Raw genomic sequence first — 19,436 nt, forward strand, 5'->3', positions numbered from 1 at the left:
GAGGACAGAGGGAGAGCTTGGTACAGTGTGAGGCCACAGGAAGGGGTAGGGACAGCAGGAGACTCAGTGAGTGACACCCTGCAGAGGAGAAGGGCTCTGGAGGGGTGGCTGGCAGCCTGGAGGCCAGAGAGGGCTGGGAGAGGGGAACCCTCACTCCCTGCCCCCCTGGGCTGCTCCTCAGCCAGGAGAGGCTGCAGAAGTGGAAAGGCCTTGGAGGCTGCTCCCCAGCACAGGCAGCTCAGGGGTGTGCACAGGGCTCTGTGCAGGGGCCAGGGCAGGCACTGGGAAAGCAAAGCTCATTCCACTGCCCCGGGAAATGAGGAGAGTCCCTTCTCAGGAATTTAGAAGATGAGTTTGTGACAAAACAGATCTTTCCAATTCTTGCATATATCAAAGCAAGGGAGGCAGGGGTGCTAAACTCCTGCCACTACTTCCTACTGTCTGTTCTGTTTGGGGGAGAAACTGGCTGGTACTTACAGGATTTCAGGTCGAATTTCTCCTTTCTTTTCTGCTGTGTGGCCATGGTTGGCAGCCACTGCCTGTCCTCAGATCAGATCCCTTTGTTCTGCTGTCTGCCAGCTCAGCAAGAGCAGGGCTGTGGCAGAGCAGGTTGTGGATTTTGCTCCTAGCTTGGTCCCAAGGGCATGCAGGAAGCTGACCTCTGAAGCTACACAGTAAATGGGATTACTGCTCCTCTTGGTGCTACTTTTGCTAGCTTGTCCTTCCCCCTCCAGCATTTCCTAATCATCCTTTCTTTCTCTCAGTATTTGAATTGGTTTGTTTGTTTTGTTTTACTGTCACTTTCCCCTCACCACCCCCAACAGATGAAGCTTTTCCTTTTTATTCTCCAATTCTTTGCTCCTTAAGGCTCTGCCTGGATGTCAGCCCTTCCTGAGGAGAGCTGGCACACCAGTACTGATGTTATAAATAATGTTGGCTCCTCTCCCTGCTGCTTCCCCTCCCCACATGGAGCATGATTGGCTTGATTACAGAATTTGCCCCATTTAATATCACCAGGACAATGAGACACCTCCAGCAGAAGCTTTCAAACATATTTACACTTGAAAAATTGAACAGAATGTTTTTCCCCTTGGTAAGCTGGCAGCTTCTGTATGAGATTGTGAGCTGTCCTTATGGGAAACCTTCCTTTGAACACATTCATTGCATGGTGTATGAACAGCCTGTACCAAAGGAAGAGTTAAAGTGCCTTTTAAACACCCACTTTGAATCCCTGATTCTCTTAAAAGAGCTGTGTCAGCAGCAACCTCTTTGCAAAACCTTACATATTGTGGTTTCTGGATTCTTAATCTGTGCTCTGCTAACATTTGCAAGAAAACAATTATTGCTGTTAATTTAAACAAGAACCTGGAAGCCCTGAGCTCTTTAACCAGAGTCAGGAGGAGCTGAATCTGTCTAAAGCTCGGAGCTGGTGAATGTCAACCTCACAGTAATTGAGCACAGCACAGGATGCCAAGCTGGTTAGTAAACTACAGCACTTAGGCTGACAGGCTGTAAACACATCCAGCCCAGCCATGGCTCGGGGCCAGGGTGTGCTCTCTGATATCTCCAGATAGCAGATATGTGCTCTCTGATATCTCCAGATATCAAATATGTGCTCTCTGATATCTCCAGAGCTTCCAACCCCTCTCACTGGCCGTGCTTCAGGTTGCAAGATTGCACTGTGACTCAATCTTTTGGTTTTTAAGGCTTTGGAATAGCAAAAAGCATCAGCCAATGGAGAAGAGAGGAGAACACTGGGATCTTATGGGCTTGAGATACCTGTGTAATTTCCTGTAGCCTGCTTTCCACCTTCCTTATTGTTTTGGTGGTTTTTAATGTAGTTCATGAGGAGTGGAAGCAAAGCATTGATGCCTTGTTTGTTCAGGTCTGGCTGGGTGCTTGGTCCTCACAACTCCCACAGCAGGGAGACAGGAATGCTCTGAGTGCTGCCCTGGTACAGCTCTGTAAGCTTTATTCTGAAACGTGGGTAGAGAGGCAGCCAAAAGATGGGAGAGCAGTGGAGAAAGGCTACACATGGATGCTGGCATCAAAGAGGCAGGGACAGTCAGAGCATGAAATACCAGTCAGACTTGTGCAAGTGGAAAACAGGCTAACCAAGCTGGGGAGGAAGCATGGGCTGGACTGCTGACCACCTGGCACTCCCTGCTGAGTGCTTGGGTTTGTCAATACAGGCTGCTCCCACTTCCTGCTGGGAACATCCCATCTGCACTTTGGTTATAGGTGTGTTTTCCCCATCCTCTTTGGTCTGGTAGCTGTGGTACCAGCTCCTCCACTTGCCACAAGCAGCTCCAAGATTTCAGACTGCTCCCTTCTTGCCAGGGAAGGGGAAAGGAGTCCTCAGCCTTGGCAGGTCTCCCTGTACTGGTGGGAAGCTTGACAGCAATGCCCAGGATGTTCCCTCTTGGCTGTCCTGGCTGGAGAGCAGGAACAGAGGGCAGTGAGGCTGCTGGAATCAGTGTTGCTCTTTGTTCCCCTTCTGTGCCAGACACAGGCAAAGCAGAAATACCCTTGGCTCAGAGTGCATCACAGCTTGGCTGCTGTGGGCAGCATGGGAGGCCAGTGCCACAGTCTGTGCCTGCTCACTGCTCTGCTGGTCTGGGTGAGCAGTGAGCCTGCTCCCAGGTCTGTAAGTGAGGAATGTTGTAATACCAAATTAATAACTTACTCTTCTTCCTCCTGATTTTGGCACCAAGTGAATTTCTGAGTCTTGGAGTACATTTCTTAACATGTGTGACTTAAAAGTAGCCTGAGGCTGAAGCAGCACAGGGGCTGTTTTCCAGATGTTCCTGGTGCTCCATCAGCCCCAGCTGACACTGAGCAAAGGCCTCCCTCAGCAGGAGCTCTTGTCAGGACACAGCTCCCAGGAGGGAACAGGAGCAGCAGCACAATGCACAGAGCAGCTCCTGGTGCTGCACTGATCCCTGGCACAGCAGGAGCAGGGATCATCTTTTCACTCTGGAGGAAGCTGTATGTAAATTCGAGGTACTGCATTGGAGATCTTGTAATGTGCCCTGTGCTTGTTGGAACAACTCCCCTGAGGGTTTCTTGAGCAATTGCTGTGCAGAGCATAAAGCAGCCAGTGCCTGCCCCGGGTCCTGTGGCTGCACTCCTGCAAGCATCACACTTGGACAAATGCCCCTGTTAACAAAGGCTTAGGACAAATCCGTGGACTTTGCACAGTGCCCCTGTGGTAATGGGCAGGAAGGAAGGCCTGCAGTGTGTCCTGGGAGATGTTTGTCTCTCTGAAAGTGCATCTCTTAAAGGAGGAAATGAACATTCTGGCAGAAAAGGCCTCTCTGTCAGCTGACGGTGCCCAGCAAGGGCTGGCCTGTAAATTAAAGCTTTTTCTTGTGAACAGAAAACTGTTCTCAGTGCTCAGTGCAGGAAAACTGGTGTGCCACTGTCGTGATGGGCAAGTATAAGTCATTTCAGTAACTTATCATTGTGTGCTGCTCTTTACAGATGTTACAAACATACCCAGCTGGTTTTTAAATCCTCACCTCCTCCAAGAGAACCTGGTAAAGATAATTATAGTGCTGTGTCAATATTGACCACTTACCTCATCCTCAGCAATGTAGACTTTAGAGCACTGTTAGTTTTTCTCAATGCTTCTTTGTGTAGCTGCACTTTTTCTTTTGTAAGTGTTGTAAGAAATCTCTGGAAACCAAGAGCAATTGTGTTTTTCTTGCACCAGGGCTGCCACATCCCTTCCTCTTTGGATGAAGGCAACCTTTGTTAACCATCCTGGGGCTGCCTGTCTTGATCATGTGTGTGTACCATGCCTTACAAAGTGTCCATGAGCTGGGCATCCAGGCACTCCTGGCACAGAGTGCATAAGGGATGGTCACAGCCCTGTTGAACATTTCCATGCCAGTCACACAGGTGGCCATGGATGCACAGTCTGGTGCAGTGTTCATTTTACCATGGACTTTGTCACTTGTGTTCTTCTGAAGTCTTCTGAACACTGACTGGTGAATTACAAATTTCTGCCACCTTTGAGATGCCCTTTCAAGATTTTAAAAGGCACTGTGGTTCTTACTGAATGCCACTGAAGGGTGGGCTGCAAAGAGAAGTTCTTCTTTCCATGTAGTACCTAATGTGTGTGTAAATCTTACTCATTTCCTTAGAACAGCTTCTGTCTGCCACTTTTATTTAAGAGGTGGTGGTGGCATTTGACACCTTGCAAAATTTTTACGAAGTAGTTGCTGCAAGTCTTTTAGGCTAGAATACAGCTTGTGAAATTTAATGAAACTGTTTGAAAATCAGGCTGGTTATTGATGAGACAGAATCCAGAAATATCTGGGAGCGTGAGGATCTGTTTCTTTCTTTGTGTTGTGCGTAGGCTCAAAGTCACAGGATGTGATAATTCCTGCAAACTGAACCTCTAGCCCAGGTACCTCATCTGTACATCTGCAGAGGACCCTAAACTAAGTGGAGCTTTTTGGGGGGCAGCTGTAGGGCTGTATGTTCAGTCACTAGAGTGGAGTGTACTGCTCTGCTTCCTGATCCTCCCACTGTGAAATCAAAAGCTGAAGATTCCTCTGGATATTAAGAGTAGGATGGAGCCCCAAAAAACCTACCCAAATCCCTTGAAAAGCACGTACCCTTTCAGAGCCAACTTCTGACTCTATTCTTAGAGACATTTAACAACATAAAAAGGCTGCAAGAGTTTTAAAATGCTATTTCTGTGAATGACAGAAATAAAAAGAACTGGGAATAGGACTCTGTAAAAGGGGGATGTTTCTCATTATTTATAACCTTTATTGCTTGGCCAATTTTTTCTAGAGTTTTTGGAAAGACTCAGTTCCACTTTATCAGGTTAAACACTTTTCAGGTAACAGTTTTGAGAAGAAGGATAATTGAAATTCAGCAGAGGGGATTATTGCTTCTCTTCCCACTTCATGCAAGTCTTCCCCATTAGCCCTTGAATTGCAGTTATGTGGGGCCTTTCCCCCCCTCTTTCTTCACTTGTTCTGGTGAAGAACTCCTTCATGGGATCCCAGTAAGAAAATCAGCATGTGCATTCCAAGCCATGCTGGTTATTCCATCCTCTCACTAACAACAGGCACTGTGCTAGGTGGCACTGAAAAATAATTCAGGGAATAGAGGGGAGTGGGAGGAAGAGCAGCCCTGTGAGCCAGGTCAGGCTGTGCACACCTGGGGAGGGCAGAGCAGAGATCCTGTGTGCTCACAAACACAGCTTTGGAGAGCCCCTGGGGAGGGAGGGAGGGCATTGCACAGAAAAGGGGCCCTAACATTTGTTTAGGAGGATGAATTTTGAATTTTTAAGTTCCATGTTTTGAATTTTGTGAAGAGGTCTGGGCACCTAATTGAGACACCACAGTTGAAAACTGTAAATAATCTAAGTGGTATCAGTTGCTAGTAAATAAAAATTTCTTTATGTTTTCTTTATGTTTTTCTTTTGTGTTTTATGTTTGCATATTTCTAGAAACAAGATGCTCATCACAAGTGGATGTTTTGGTTTTTAGTCTGAAAGTAAATTGAAAAAGCAAGTGTGCTCTGGTCAACTGAATGGTCTTGTACTCTTTGTCCTCATTCTTGGGGTTTTTTCTTACTCTCCCTGCAACCTGCTCTTAATTTTTTTAATTTTTTTTCTTCTAAACAACTTCTTTGTAGAGTGAGCCAGACCTGGAGAAAGGCCTGGAGATGAGAAAATGGGTCCTGTCAGGAATCCTTGCCAGTGAGGAAACCTACCTGAGCCACCTGGAGGCCCTGCTGCTGGTAAGGCTGGGGCCAGGTGCCAGTGCAAACACTGGGGCTTGAATTTTCACTGCTGCTCCTGTCCAGAGTTCCCCTGAGCTCCACATGCCATGGTTACAAGTTGCTGGGTGCAGAAGGTACCTGTTGCACCTCCAGTAGAGAGGGAGGCTTGCAGGAAGGAGTGGATGGAGCAGAGTTTGGGAGTTGCTAATGTGGCAGTATCCAGGAACTCTCTTTAGGTATCCTGTGCTAATTATTAAATGTTGCTGTACTGTTGGACAGAGATCAGGGAAATGGAGTGCAAAGGGATTTTAATTGCAGCATTAATAACCAGGGAAAATCCACCTACCAGGGGTGGCTGATCCTCCTGAGAGACCTTGTTCATGTCTAGCTTTCAGGAGTTGTGTCAATGCAGATCTCACTTTTCATTAGGATGAAAAATAACTCTATGGAGGGATGTGTTGCAGTGTGGCAAAGGTGAATGCTCATAGTTTATTTATAATTATTTCTTTCTTTCCTCATTTCAGCCTATGAAGCCTTTGAAAGCTGCTGCCACCACCTCCCAGCCTGTGCTGACCAGTCAGCAGATTGAGACAATATTCTTCAAAGTGCCTGAGCTCTATGAGATCCACAAGGAATTCTATGATGGGCTCTTTCCCCGGGTGCAGCAGTGGAGTCACCAGCAGCGTGTTGGGGACCTCTTCCAAAAGCTGGTGAGTCAGCTGCCATCACCAAAGGTGCTGCTACCCCTCACCCATCTCACAGGAGCTGGAGGTTCCCTCTGGTGGCTGCAGACACCAAAGGGATCAGAGTCTGTGGCTGGAATAGATGAGAGGTTTCTCACCTCCTCACTTTGCCACTGCAGTGGAGGCCCTACAGCAAAAGTGGCTCTTTCATTGTCTTTAATTGAAGACTGCAGCAAGCTCTGGTGGTAAAATAAATAGAATTTCACATAAATGTTGAATCTCCAGAGTTTCTGCAGAGTCCTCAAAGCATTTCCTGTAGATGGAGAGTGGCAGTATTACCAAGTGAACTTCTGAACCAGCAGTGAAGTGTTCCTCATTGCTGTGGAACTCCCCCACTCATCCTTCCCTCTCTCTCTGGTGCTTTGCTGATTTTTGGTCATCACCATTGGCTTTGCTTTTCTGCCACTGTCCTGGCCTTTCTGTTCCCCTTGCTGTTATGCTGATGTAGTCAACCTGCAGCTGAGAATCCTCCAAGCAACCTCAACAAAATTCTGAGTGCAGAAAAGGACAAAGACACATACAGCATATTCCTGAGGCTGAATTAAAATTGCTGAGTTTCTGAGCCAGATGACAAATTGTTTGCATTCTAGGAGGTTTTTTTGGCCCCTTTAGCCTCTCCCCTAGCATGTGCAGAGAGCAAAGGATTAAAGGAGCTGTTTTTTCCTTTTTAGAAAAGAAAAGAAGCTCTGCATTCCTGAGGTGCCTCTGGTTCTCAGGGTAGGAGTGACATTCCAGTGAGGGGTTTATTGGCTGGGGAGTGTGCTTTACCAGGGTCCATCAATTGTTAGCAGCTGTGTAGCCCAGCATCAGCCCCATCCCCTGTGGAGCAGGGGGAGCTGGCCTGGAGGATGATGCTTTCTGTACATGCCAGCAGCTCAAGATGAAAATCCAGGAATCTGCTTTTCCCTGCCAGCATGTTTTAGCCAGGAGGGGTCACGTTGGTGCCTTGGTGAATAGTTCATGGTATGCAGTTTGAGCAGCTGGTTTGAGAGGACAAACCCAGCTGCTGCTGGGTGCTGGAGCAGACACAGAAGCTGCTGGAAGTGGCACAAGCTGCCCTGGAATTGTGGTGCAGCAATGGGAATAGCACTAATTGGAGAAGAGCTGAAGGTATTCCTTGCAGGGCTGTCCAGCAGCCCTCTACTCACTGCACACACACTCAGGCCTTTGTTTCAGACCATTTCTTGGTGCTGGCTGATCTCGGGTGCAGGAGTTCAGCCCTTCCTCTGCTCTTACATTCCCCTGATTTTTCTGCCTTTGTGACAGAATTGATGATTTTGTTGGATTAGCATTGGAAACAAAGGAACAAATTGCCCTAGTGCAGGAGGCTTGGAGCTGGCATGGCAGCTTTAGTTTCAGGTGCTTTGGTAGAGCAGTGGTGGGAATTGTTGGATGAGATAAAGCTAATAACTCCTGGCAGGCACTGGGAAGCAGCAAGATGAGACAGACAGCAAGAACATCAGGCTTTATAAGGCATCTCCACTGGATGTACATCAAATCTTCTGGAGCAGACTGTTTACTCGTGGTCATGTCATGCAGCCTGATGATAAACACTGAAATATCCAAATGTCCCTGGGGACATTAATTTTCTGTACTCACGCAAAAAACAGCACAGTAGATTGAAGTTACAGATAGTGGATGCAAAGAGTTTTAGAATTCTGTGTGTTCTGGCACAAAGCATGATCTATTTGCAACATCAAATTGACTGTTATTACACCTTTTCCTGTTGAGAAAAAGAAAAGATGCCAGGCGTGTGGGAGTGAAATACGCTTCTCATTTTTGGAGAATATATTGTGCATATTTTTTTACAGCTAGAAAGGAAACTCTTTAGAGCTCTTTTTAGAAATGAAGACATATTTAGCAAACATGCTCACAGATAGGCCTCAGAAACAAAAAATGTCCAAAAGCCAACCATTTCTACCAACTCTTGTTTAATTTTCAGTGAGTTCTTTTTAATTGAAAAAAAAATTAATCAGCATGAAAACGGTGTGTGAGCATTATTGCTTTCATTGGAAGCTCAGTTTTTAATGAAAAAGATGTCTTTGTGATGACACATTCAGAGGAGGAAAATGAAAGCTTAGAAAGACTGTTCAAGAGTAGCAGGAAATGAAAGAGCTGCATGGGAATGGAGAAACTTTAAAGCTCTGCCATGTTAGCTGGCATCATCCAAATCTGAATGGCATAACCCTGCAAATGGGCAGTAATTCTGACAGCAGCTTCTTCACAGGATGGTGCCTCAGTGGCAAATACAGATTCATTCTCTCTCATTCTCTCTCTCTCTCTCATTCTCTCCATGCTGCTGGGGTCATCCCTGGTGTAAGTGGGCACAGTTCAGCCTCAGTCATAACTGTGTTATTTTGTGTAAGGGTTGAGATTGGTTTCTAGTCTTTCAGTAAAATGTTTCCTAGGAAATAGCTCACTTTTCTCAGCCCTGTTAGCTGAGTTTGTGCAGGGAATGTTGTCCTGGGACTGGCTTTTTGTCTTCCATCACCTCTGGCACAAAGCTCCCCAGAGAGTGGGGAGCACAGTGGTTATGAGAGGGAGCAGGAGAGGGAAGGAGCAGTGGGGAAGTTGCTGCTCTGCCTCTTGCTGCAGCAGTGCTGAGGTGAGTGCAGCCCCTGCAGTGTCCCCTTGCTGCACCCTTGGCTGCTGCCCTCAGGTGTGCCCAGCCCAGCCTGGCAGCTCTGCAGCACAAAGCCAGCTCTGCACTCCAGACAAGCTTGGAGCCTACCCAGGGATTTCCCAGGCTGGATCTTGTGTTCTCTGGCATGAATATGGCTCAAGTTCCTAAGTCAGCAAACGGGATCAGTGCTAAGACTCTGATAATAATGACTTACTGCTGCTCTCTGAGGCCTGTTCCATCCTCTTCTGGAGCAATTCCATATTCCTTCTGCTGGAAAAAAGTGCTGTTTTCTGTCACCTAGTGCCCCAGTCACTGCCATCCAAACAGAATGTGCTCTCTTCTGCATTTTCAGCCCTCTGCTGCCCTTATAATAATGCTCACTAAGGCAGATATGGGTAATATCTGGGTTTGATTTAGTCTATCCACCATGCAAAGGCCAACAAGTAGCTTACTGGGGTCACATTTGTGCTGTTGGGCTGAATCATTCCTCCCTGATTCATAGGTTGTGGCAAAAAGCCAGCAGCTCCAGTTACATCAATGAGCTGCAATATTAATAGATACTAATCTGGCAGTTTAGAAGGGAAAATAGATGTCAGAAATAAGGATGTGTCACTCTAATAGGTTTTCACATCCTTCACAAGTAAACTTGTTCAGCATAGGGTGGAACTGGGTGCAGTGCTGGTTGGACAAAGTTGAGAGGTCAGAGATGTCATTCTGGGCCTGCTCAGCATTCCCTGCAGTTGTTTGGTGTGAAGGAAACATGACCTGGTCACTGGATACCAAGCCTGACCATCCCAAACTGTCTTTTTCCCCAGCATTTATAATATTTTGTTTTGCTTCCTGCAGGCCAGCCAGCTGGGAGTGTACCGGGCCTTTGTGGATAACTATGAGGTTGCCATGGAGACAGCAGAGAAATGCTGCCAAGCCAATGCTCAGTTTGCTGAAATCTCTGAGGTAATGTCACGGTGCTCAGACACACGAGCTGTCTGGCTCTGACTAATGCCCTGCCATGTCACTCCTGTCTGTTCTCCAAGTACCTCTGCAGCCCTGACTTCTGGAGGAGTTGGGAGCTCCCACAGACTCAGCTCGTGTCCTTACACTGAATTGTACCCTGGGCTGGTCACAGACACAGCCTTTGTGTGCTGTCCCCACCCAGGGAATCTGCTAGAAACTGGCTTTGCTTTGAACTTCTCCAGCTCTGTGCCACCTTCATGCATTACTAGAAGGGAAAGCTCTATGTGAGTTTGTCAAATGTTTCTCTTGCTAATGATGATTCTGGCTGTGGTATAAAAGCCATCCTTAATGGCTTGCACTGTGCCTGTCAGTGGGATTGCAGGCTTCACTGGCATGGAGAGGAGAGGGTAATTCTCTCATGAAAAAGGCAAATGTGTCAACCATAAATCTATAATGCTATTCTTCGGCCTGCTCTGATTTCCTCCCTGACAGAGGAGTACCTGTCTCAAAGCATTTTGAATATTTTTTCAGGCTTCCCAGACCATCAGCTTTCCCTGCAGTGCATGGTCTCATTGACTCTTTATATTGCAGTGGTTATTTCTTGAAGAACTCAGTTGCCAGGAAAACATGAATTTCATATGTGTCTCCTTAAAAACAATCAGATAAATCATCAGAGCTGAGGGCGTTTAGTGCTCTGAGAAAACTCCTGAGTACATTCTATATCACATGTCCCTTGAGACTTATGAGAAAGAGGTAAAATATGATCTCTCAGTTTTGCTGTTTCTGACAAATAATTCTGAATCATGCCAGTATCTACTGTGTTTGGAATGATGGTACTTCTGCATTTGTGTCCTGGTGAGAATTTTGGAGCTGAGCACATTAATGCATGGCATGGCCCATGGCAGAGAGCAGAGTCACAGACAGTGTTCTGTGCTGCTGTGGAAGAGCTGACGTGTCCAAGGTCACCCAGCTCTGAGTGCAGGAGTAAGAAGTGTAACCTGAGGGTATTGAGTGCCAGTGCTGTACTTTATTTATTGCTGCTGGCAGTGGCTGTGTGCTTATGGACATCTCTTTTCTGCAGGTGATTTAAAAGCTCCCCCATCCCCATTGCTGTAGGTGGTTCCCTGCTTTGCTGCATGTCTATTGACAGGTGCTCCTAAGAACACTGCTTAATATTTGAGATGTGTGGGGTGCCTGTGACATGGCAGTGGTGCATTTACCAAGAAGGAAAGTCATTTCCATCACTGACTTGAACTGTGGTAGGGCTCTCCTCCTTTCACACCCAGGCCTTCCCCTGGAGGAGCAGATAGTCTGTTGTGTTCCCATGTGACATTTCAAGGTGATTCACCATCTGCTACAGGGGTTTTCTTTTTCTTTCAGAATCTAAAGGCCAGAAGCACAAAGGAATCTAAAGATCAGACGACAAAAAATTCCTTGGAAAGTGAGTGATCCATGGAGAGGAGACTGGTCTGTCAGGACTGTGTGGAGGCTGTTGCCAAACCTCCACCCTCTCTTTTTCTTTTCTAATGCTGGAAAGTTATGGGGTCTGCTGGCTCTGCCTGGGAAGTCAGTTCCTTTTTGCTAAGTAGGCTGCCTGCATGGGGAAGTGCCTCCTGGCTTCAAACCTCAGCAGTGCCTTTGTGCAAAGCCTGCCCAGCCACTGGGCTGTTGTGATTTTAAGAGAGCATCTGCACAAATGCAACCTCCAGCAGTGATGGGTTTATGGGGGCATTTAGAGAGCCTGGTCAAGATCAGGTTCCACAGTGCTTGTGTTTGTGCACATGAGTGGAAGACAGCCCATGCTAGAAGGAGCTTCCACACTCACACTTCCTGATATTCCTGCTGCTTTGTTTCCACAGCTCTGCTGTACAAGCCAGTGGATCGAGTGACCCGCAGCACACTTGTCCTGCATGTAAGTGTCTGAAGGGGAGTTTTCAAATTTCAGACCCCTGTCCTATTTTCTTTGACCTTCAGATTTTCCATGGAGCTGCAGGACTGCAAAAATAAACCTGTTGAGCTGCATAAGAGCCACTTCCCTTTACACCAAGGAGATGGAGTCTATGGGTAGGATGCTGCTATCTTTGCAGTGGTGTCACCAAGAAGTGCAGGGTATTTTTATCTTTATCTAGAGATAAAGCCTTGCCCTCATCTGTGTGAAGAAGCTGGAGCATCCTGTCCTGCAGCTCTGAGTAGGTGCTCGGGCTCTGCTGCCATCCAGTGCTGCCTGTGACTGTTCTCTGTCTGTGTTCTGTCAGGATTTGCTCAAGCACACCCCTGTGAGCCACCCTGACCACCCCCTGCTGCAGGATGCACTGCGGATCTCACAGAACTTCCTCTCCAGCATCAACGAGGAGATCACTCCTCGCAGGCAGTCCATGACTGTAAAGAAAGGGGAGGTGAGTCTTCCTGTCTTGTTATTTTCTCAGTTTCTAAATACTGGTTATGTCTTTTCTGTAGAGCTGACTAGGAAGTTATGCTCTTAAGCTGTTTGTTGCTAAGATACAGTTTATCCAATGTCCTTGTTCTCTAAAGGATGTGGTACAGCTCCCTCTGTTTTCTGTTCAGAAAACAGTTTGGAAACCAAGAGGAAAAGTGTGATTAGAGTTTTGTCCTTAGCATTGTTATAATCATTTGTCATACGTAATTCCTATGATGCACATTGCCATGCACTAAATGGGTTTGTATTTTACCTGCAAACTGGAACCAAATGGGAAGCCTAGGAGGAGAAAAAGCTGAGGGAACATCAGAAGTCATGAAAGATTAGGAAAAGCTGTTTTCCAGCGTCTTAATTTTCACCATAAAATTAATTTTCTGCATCTTTATTCTAAAGGAGAGTGTTGTAAATATGACTGGAAAGCAAAACAAATGGAATGGGTTGGGAATGCCAGAGAGATGATTGACTCTGGGAGTGTAATAAATATAACCCTTTTCAGCTCTGCAGGGAGCTGCACTGCACCCAGAAAGGTCTGAGATGTGCAGATCCTTCACCTGCATGCACTGTTGTGCAGGGAGACCATGGAGCTTCTCTGTGGTGGAGTCTGCATTCCTCAGTGGTTGATTCAGCTGCCTTGTAAGTCCATTAAAAAGGGATTCAGTCCCTCCTGATAAAGAAAGGCCAGGACTGACAGAAGGGTTGAGAGGGAAGGATTGGGAGATTGGACACAGAGAGAAGCAGCTCAGATAGTAAAGGTGCAAGAAGAGCTGTGGCAGCATTCCAGACATGGGCTGATCAGCAGTGACCCAAATTACCCTGTACAAAAACATCTCTTGCAAAGCCCAGGAGATTGTTAAGATACTGTGAACCTTCGTGATTTATTCCCAAATCCTGACAGTTAAACATGCTTGCTTTTAGCTGTTAACCTGATATTTAGCTGACAAAAGGTTTGCTGGACGCTGCAGTTCTGGGAATTTGGCGCACTTTGTCCTGCAAGTCTTGCTCATTGTCTCATTTTGTCAACTGAGGACACTTCCAGCTGAGAAAAGAAGAGGAGGGGCTGAGCAATTGGAGGCTGAGGCAGAAGCTGAGCCATCAGTCACCAGTGCCTCAGTGACAGGGGATGGCCTCGTTAAAGTGGCTGCTGATTGAGTCATAGCAGAAAGCACAGGCTAGAATGCCCCTCGCAGGGGAGGGAGCAGTTTGTGTTCTCTGCTTGTCTGTCAGCATCTCCGTGAGGGATGCAGGCTTTGAAACGTGCCATGCAGAATCCTAATGAGGTGCCAGAGCCCAGGCAGGGGAGGGGGCTCAGGAGGATGATCCTGCTGGTGCCTTCTTGGAGCAGTATTTGTCAGGTCTCAGAAAGCAGGAGGGGAGGCACAGGCTCAGCAGGCCTGGTCACACTCTCACTGGTCCTGCAGTGACTCCGGGTAGGATGTGGGGAGGGAGGGAGAGGACATACCAGAGGAGAGGGCTGTGGGGGTGTTAAGGGGACTGGGAAGCCTTTGTGCCCTTCCTCACTGCACACAGCTTTTCCTGAGCCCAGGGAAGACAAGGACTTCCCTTCCACTCTGGGAATCTGACCATGAATATTTTCTTTAGTCATTTGGCACCAATATCCCACTTCTGTCAAAGCAGTAGTGCCCCAGTTGAACCCTCTGTGTCCTGAGAGTAGGTGTGTTCACTCTCCATGTAGTAATGCAGAAACACAAATCTGCTCCCAGCCACTCTGTGTGGGTTAGTGATGGCTGTTCCTTCCTACAGGCTGCTCAGCTTGGGGTCATAACTGGGTTTTGTTTATGCCTGTAAATCTTTCCTTTTCTACTTATCCTTTCCTCCCACTCGCCTTGCTGGTGCTCCCCCTGGGGTGACAGGACAGTGTGTGGATTGCATCTCCTAATTGACTGCTCTCAATGCATAATGCATTTTTTATTTTAATGAATCACCAGCTTGCTTTGATGGCTTTTTTCATTATTTGTCTTCCTCCCATTGAAGTTTCCTTGGTGGAAAGGAAGGAGGGTAAAATAGCCTTTTCCTCTCATGTATTGCTTAGGTGCTGATCTCAGTTATCTTTTTTCACAGTCCTTGCCTTTTATGTGGAATATTTTTTCCTTTTGAGTGTATTGTGGGGAGGAATCAAATCTCCTTTGCCAGCCTCTTGCTCCAGCTCTTTTTTTCAGGATTGCTTTGAACTGGGGGAAAGCAGCCAGTTGTTAATCTCCCTAGTGACAGGCTGCTAAGGAGGGGAGTGCAGGTCAGGAGAGAGTACAGGCTCATCAGCACAGAGTTGTTCTGTTTTGCAGAGGTGATTCCCTGCCTTGGGAGCAGTGACTCAGCCTGCCCTGCCTGCTGGGCTCCCTGTGTGCTGCCAGGTGTCCAGCCTGCACTCCAGCCCCCCAGTTCTGCTGAGCTCCAGAGGCTTTGTTCTGATCTAGACCTATGCATAGGAACTGGGAGCTTTCTGTGATTTGCTGGGCTGGATGAGTATTTCAGGTAGCGCAAAGAGATGGGAACAAAGGGAGTAAAATCCCTGCCCAGAGGGCCAGAAAGAGCTGCAGCAGGGAAGGCAAGGTTGGTGCAGGGAGCCTGTGAACAGAGTTGGGTCCTTGCTGACTGCAGCAGACTTTGCTGAGGGCCACGGTACAGAGGAGCCAGCAGAGCCTCAGCCCCAGCCTGGCAACACAGGGGAGCCAGGGGGGCATCTCTGGCCTTTGGGGTCTGTTTCCATTCACCTTGGTCCACTACATTCTCCTGCTCCCTTATTTTCATCCCCTCTTTCTACTTTCATTGTTTTACCTTTTTTACAATTTTTTTAATGAATTATCTACAGATACCCACTTTGCTAACCCTCCAAAGAACCAAGCAAATGCATGGAGGGGGAGGGAATCTAAGTAGCCCTGTACTTTGTGCCTTGTGAGTGGTGGAGAGTCACCCAGCCCTTGGGGGCATGGAAGAGGCATCTTCTTGTCACTGCTGATCCTTCTGCACCACTGTTGTCTTGGTTTAAATAAGGAATGAGGTTAAGGTTCTGCTGGGGATGGTGCCTTGGGGAAGAAGGAAAACAAATGCATTGGGATGAAGGATGTGCCACTGTTATGTGCAGGAGGGCAGTAATAACCTTCTCTAGGCTTATTAACAGAGCAGCTCTAGGTACTGCATGTTGGGTTTTTTTCAGCTAAGCCCAGATGCAAATGACTGTAGTGCTTGTGTCTTGGCCTGCCAGAGGTCAAGGCTGGTGTTTCCAGCTAATTCAGTGCATTTGTGCAAAGCAGGAATTAATGAAACAGCAAAAAATTGCAGAGTTCACTTGGTGGTCCCTTTCCTGACTGCTGCTCCTCTCGTGCTCTTTGCAGAGTGTTGTTGCAGGGCAGTTCAGACCAGCCTGAGTGTGGTGGCTGCCACTCTGCCTTGCCTGGGCCATGCTCTCCCACCCTCTCTGAAGTGTTCATGCTGATGTTTGTGTGATCCCACAGCAGCACAGAGGAAAGGAGCCTGGAGTTTTGGGTGACTGCTGGCTGAGTGGCTTCATGTCTGGTCTCATCAGCACCAGTCCAGACACAGGGGAGCTGACAGCATTTTTGGGAACAAGCCCAGTAGATCACATCACAGATCTGCTTGTGCTACTGTACACCTTTGTCCTTGCCCTGGAGAGGAGAGGCTGCTTGGCAAGCTGCTCTGCTGTTTCTAAATCTGGTTTTAAACTGCAGTCAAGGGACTGGCTAGCATTGCCTTAGGCTTCTGTTTGACTTTGCAGAGGACCAAGTGTGCTAGAGAAGGGAAAGCACAAGGGACGTGTGCAAGGGAGCAGAAGTGCAAACTGAAGCCTTTGAAGAGCTGGAAGTGAAGCTTGGACACAGCCATGCACAGCGTGGGGCCTGGTGCCTACTGCTCCTGGAGGCCTTGGGCAGATGTTGGCAATAGAGCCCTCAGAAATTATCTTGGCTGCTTCACACTCTGTCTTACAGCTGGAGCCAGAGAGCTCCTGGTGACAGGAGCTTTGGGAAGGAGAAAGAGAGGCCATTAAAATGCTCAAAGAGCAGCCAGTTTAACTCCCTAGGCAGAGCATCCCTTTTTTTTTTTTATTTTTGCAGTGCTGCTCTTGCAACACACTTACACACACGAGGAATCATTTTCTTCCTACGCTCTGCAGAAAGCCAAACCACCTCTTCCTCACTGCCATGTGCCAATACCCATCTCCTGGTTTTCCCCTCCTCCCTGTGCCTCACACATGTCCCAGCCCTTCCTGGGGCTCTCACCCACGCACGCTGCAGGCCTCTGCTGTCAGCACATGGGATGAGCTCCTTCCTCAGCACACAAGTGGGGAGGTGGCCTTTTGTGCAGCTGTGGGGCTGCTTGAGTAGGTTTTTTAATTCCACTTTTTGTCATGTGCCTCAGACAAGCTGGCCACACTTCCTGGAGTTAATCAGTCTGTGACAGCAGCAGGATTTATCATATGCAAACAGCACAAAAACACTGTAGGATGAATAGATGAGCACACAGGTAGTCGTGAGCTTGGTAGCAGAGGAGGGGAAGATGCTCAGTGACAGAGGTAAGAGGAGGAGGAGGACAGCAATAGGCAATCCAAAGAGGATAACCAAGCTCTGGGAAAGGTACAGGGAGAGCTCTTTTGTTCAGAGCACTGAGGTGGGTGGGAGAAGAAGCAGATGAAAACATGCAAAGAAAAGCAGGGCCTGGAAAAGGGATGTGGAACTTATAATGCACCAGTACAGGAGCTTTGCAAGAGCCACTGAAGTTAACAGCACAGACCTTGTGTGAGAGATTAAAGATGGTCCTAATTCACTCTATTATCAAGACTTTTCTCCCACAATTCCTGGAACATCCTTCTGAAGCTGAGCTGAGCTCCTGTGCTGGACACCTGCCAGACTTGGGGGGTGTCTGTGGAAGAGAGGGGGTCACTCTGCCACTTTCCTGCCACTGTCACCCTATCACCCTAATCTTATGTTCCCTTGGATGTTTATTTGGTCTTTCTGTAGCCAGTGTTATTTCAGAGTATTTTAGGAAACCTTTAGCACCTTTGGTTACTTTATCAAACAGAGTAACTCTGGGTAGAGTGATGGTTTCCCACATGAGCTATTATATGTCAGTACAGCAGGCTCACATCCAAAAACCCTTGTGTTTCAGGAGACCCCATTTAACAGGAGCCACTAAAGGAGTAGCTGTTGGTGGCCCTGGGTGGGAGGAGTTGACCAAAGTCTTGGTTCCAAAACTGCAGAGCTGAGGTGGCACAAGCCCTGTCTGAGGGGGCTGCTGGCTCCCCCAGGGTGGGAGAGGATGGGCTGACTCATGTCAGGAGGTCCAGGAAGGTGCCCTTTGCTCCCACACTGTGGGGTTTGGATCTGGTAAGCCATTGGGAAATCCTTTGATTGTTTCCCTCTGACCTGCTGAACCTCCCACAAGATGACTCATGTGCAGCAAAGGATGTGCCCCTTTGCTGGAAGTGCCCCTCCTCAGCTCCACGGATGCTGAGCAGCCTGGGGCATGCCTGCTTTACCCAGCCCTAATGAAAGTTCTCTTTTCCAAGAAAAGCTGGTAGTGAGTGAGCAGAGATTTCCTGACTTGATCCACAAATGTTTTCTCCTGTACTCTCCTCCCCAGATGCTTGGTTGCTCTTTTGGCAGTTCACCCCTGCTGCTTGCTGAGGGACACCTTCCCAACTAACTCCCATGAGCAAGGAGAGAAGAAGAATGAAGGCTTCTGGGAAGCTCCATGTTTCTCTCTGACTGACTGGAATAAATCTCTTTCACTTCTTTCCTTCTCTTCCAGCCAAGCTTAGGAAGTACAGGCTTGTCCTCTTCCACCAACTCTCTTTGTGGGATTTTTGCTGCCTCAGGGTTGCTCTGTGTCTATGTCAGTGATAGGATTTGGTTCCCAGGAGTGCTAACCCACATAAACTCAGTGCCACCTCAGCCCCAGATGGGAATGAGGAGGTTGTTGGGTCATTTGGCATGGACTGGCTGAGCTTTCTGCTCGGGTTTGGGGGAGATGTGCTCTCAGCAGGGTGCTGGGCTGGGGCCCTGGCTCATCTCACACACTGCCAGTGCCTGGCAGAGGCAGCCAGGTCAGGCCAGGACTGTGCCCTGTCAGTGCCAGGCAGGGAAAGGACAGTGCCACCTCCTGCTGGGGAGCAGAGATGAATAAGCTCTGAGAACATCTTTACACCTACGAACAATGAGCAGAGGTTGAGCTGGCAGCAAGCAGCTATTCTCATTGCTCCAGAGGAGCTGAGCTGATTTGCAGTGTAATTAATATGCATCAGATCTAGAAACCTGAGATCAGGGGTTTGGCTTGCTCAGAAAATATCTTTCCCTGCTTATTATTATTGCTCCCAAATGAAACTCTTTGCAGGAGTGGAGAGTGTTCTTGTGCTACTGACAACGTACCTCCTCCTGTTTGTTTATTTATTTTCCAAGCTCAGTGTTTCTAGTTTCCTGTCTGGAGCTTGCTCTCCCAGGCAGGAGGGGAAGGCGTGCTCAAGTGCCCATCAGCAGCAAAAGCAGGAGTGCAGGCAGGACTTCTCTCCAAAAACACTGAGAAGAAGCCAGGACGATCACACCCACCTAAAAATAAACACTAACATATGTACAGGCCTTTGTGAGCTGAATCACTGCTGGATGCCAGATCTCCCCAGAGTCCTGCCCAGAGATGGTGCAGCAGTCTGTCAGGGAGCAGCCTTGCTTCCTGCAGCTCTGGGAGAGGTGCAGCTTTTGCTGCTGTGCTCACAGATTTCCAGGACCTTTGTGTAATGGAAGGGAGCACCAAGACGAGCTGCTGACACTGCTCCATGTGCTTTTGCAGGTAGCTGTGGTGCTCTTGTAGCTGCAGACAGGAAAATGCAGCTCCTAATTCCTGTCAGGAAGTGTAGGGTACTGTGGGACAGACTGTGGAAAAAAAATTATGTCTGCAAGGGCATTTCTTT

At 47.9% G+C, this 19,436-nt stretch overlaps 1 protein-coding gene across 2 annotated transcripts in view; it reads left to right on the forward strand.

Moving 5' to 3' along the window:
• The window catches only part of BCR (BCR activator of RhoGEF and GTPase), a 99,130-nt gene that overhangs the window by 52,264 nt on the left and 27,430 nt on the right, over positions 1-19,436 (forward strand). For both annotated transcript variants that reach the window (XM_071445602.1, XM_071445603.1), the window contains 6 exons: positions 5,659-5,763; positions 6,270-6,455; positions 9,958-10,065; positions 11,446-11,506; positions 11,925-11,977; positions 12,321-12,461. In XM_071445602.1, the coding sequence (XP_071301703.1) occupies positions 5,659-5,763; positions 6,270-6,455; positions 9,958-10,065; positions 11,446-11,506; positions 11,925-11,977; positions 12,321-12,461 (654 nt within the window). The remainder of the gene's footprint in view (positions 1-5,658; positions 5,764-6,269; positions 6,456-9,957; positions 10,066-11,445; positions 11,507-11,924; positions 11,978-12,320; positions 12,462-19,436) is intronic.

Source organism: Agelaius tricolor, unplaced genomic scaffold (assembly GCF_023055355.1).
Source record: "Agelaius tricolor isolate 1412-34295 unplaced genomic scaffold, bAgeTri1.0.p SCAF_20, whole genome shotgun sequence".
Lineage (NCBI taxonomy): Eukaryota > Metazoa > Chordata > Aves > Passeriformes > Icteridae > Agelaius > Agelaius tricolor.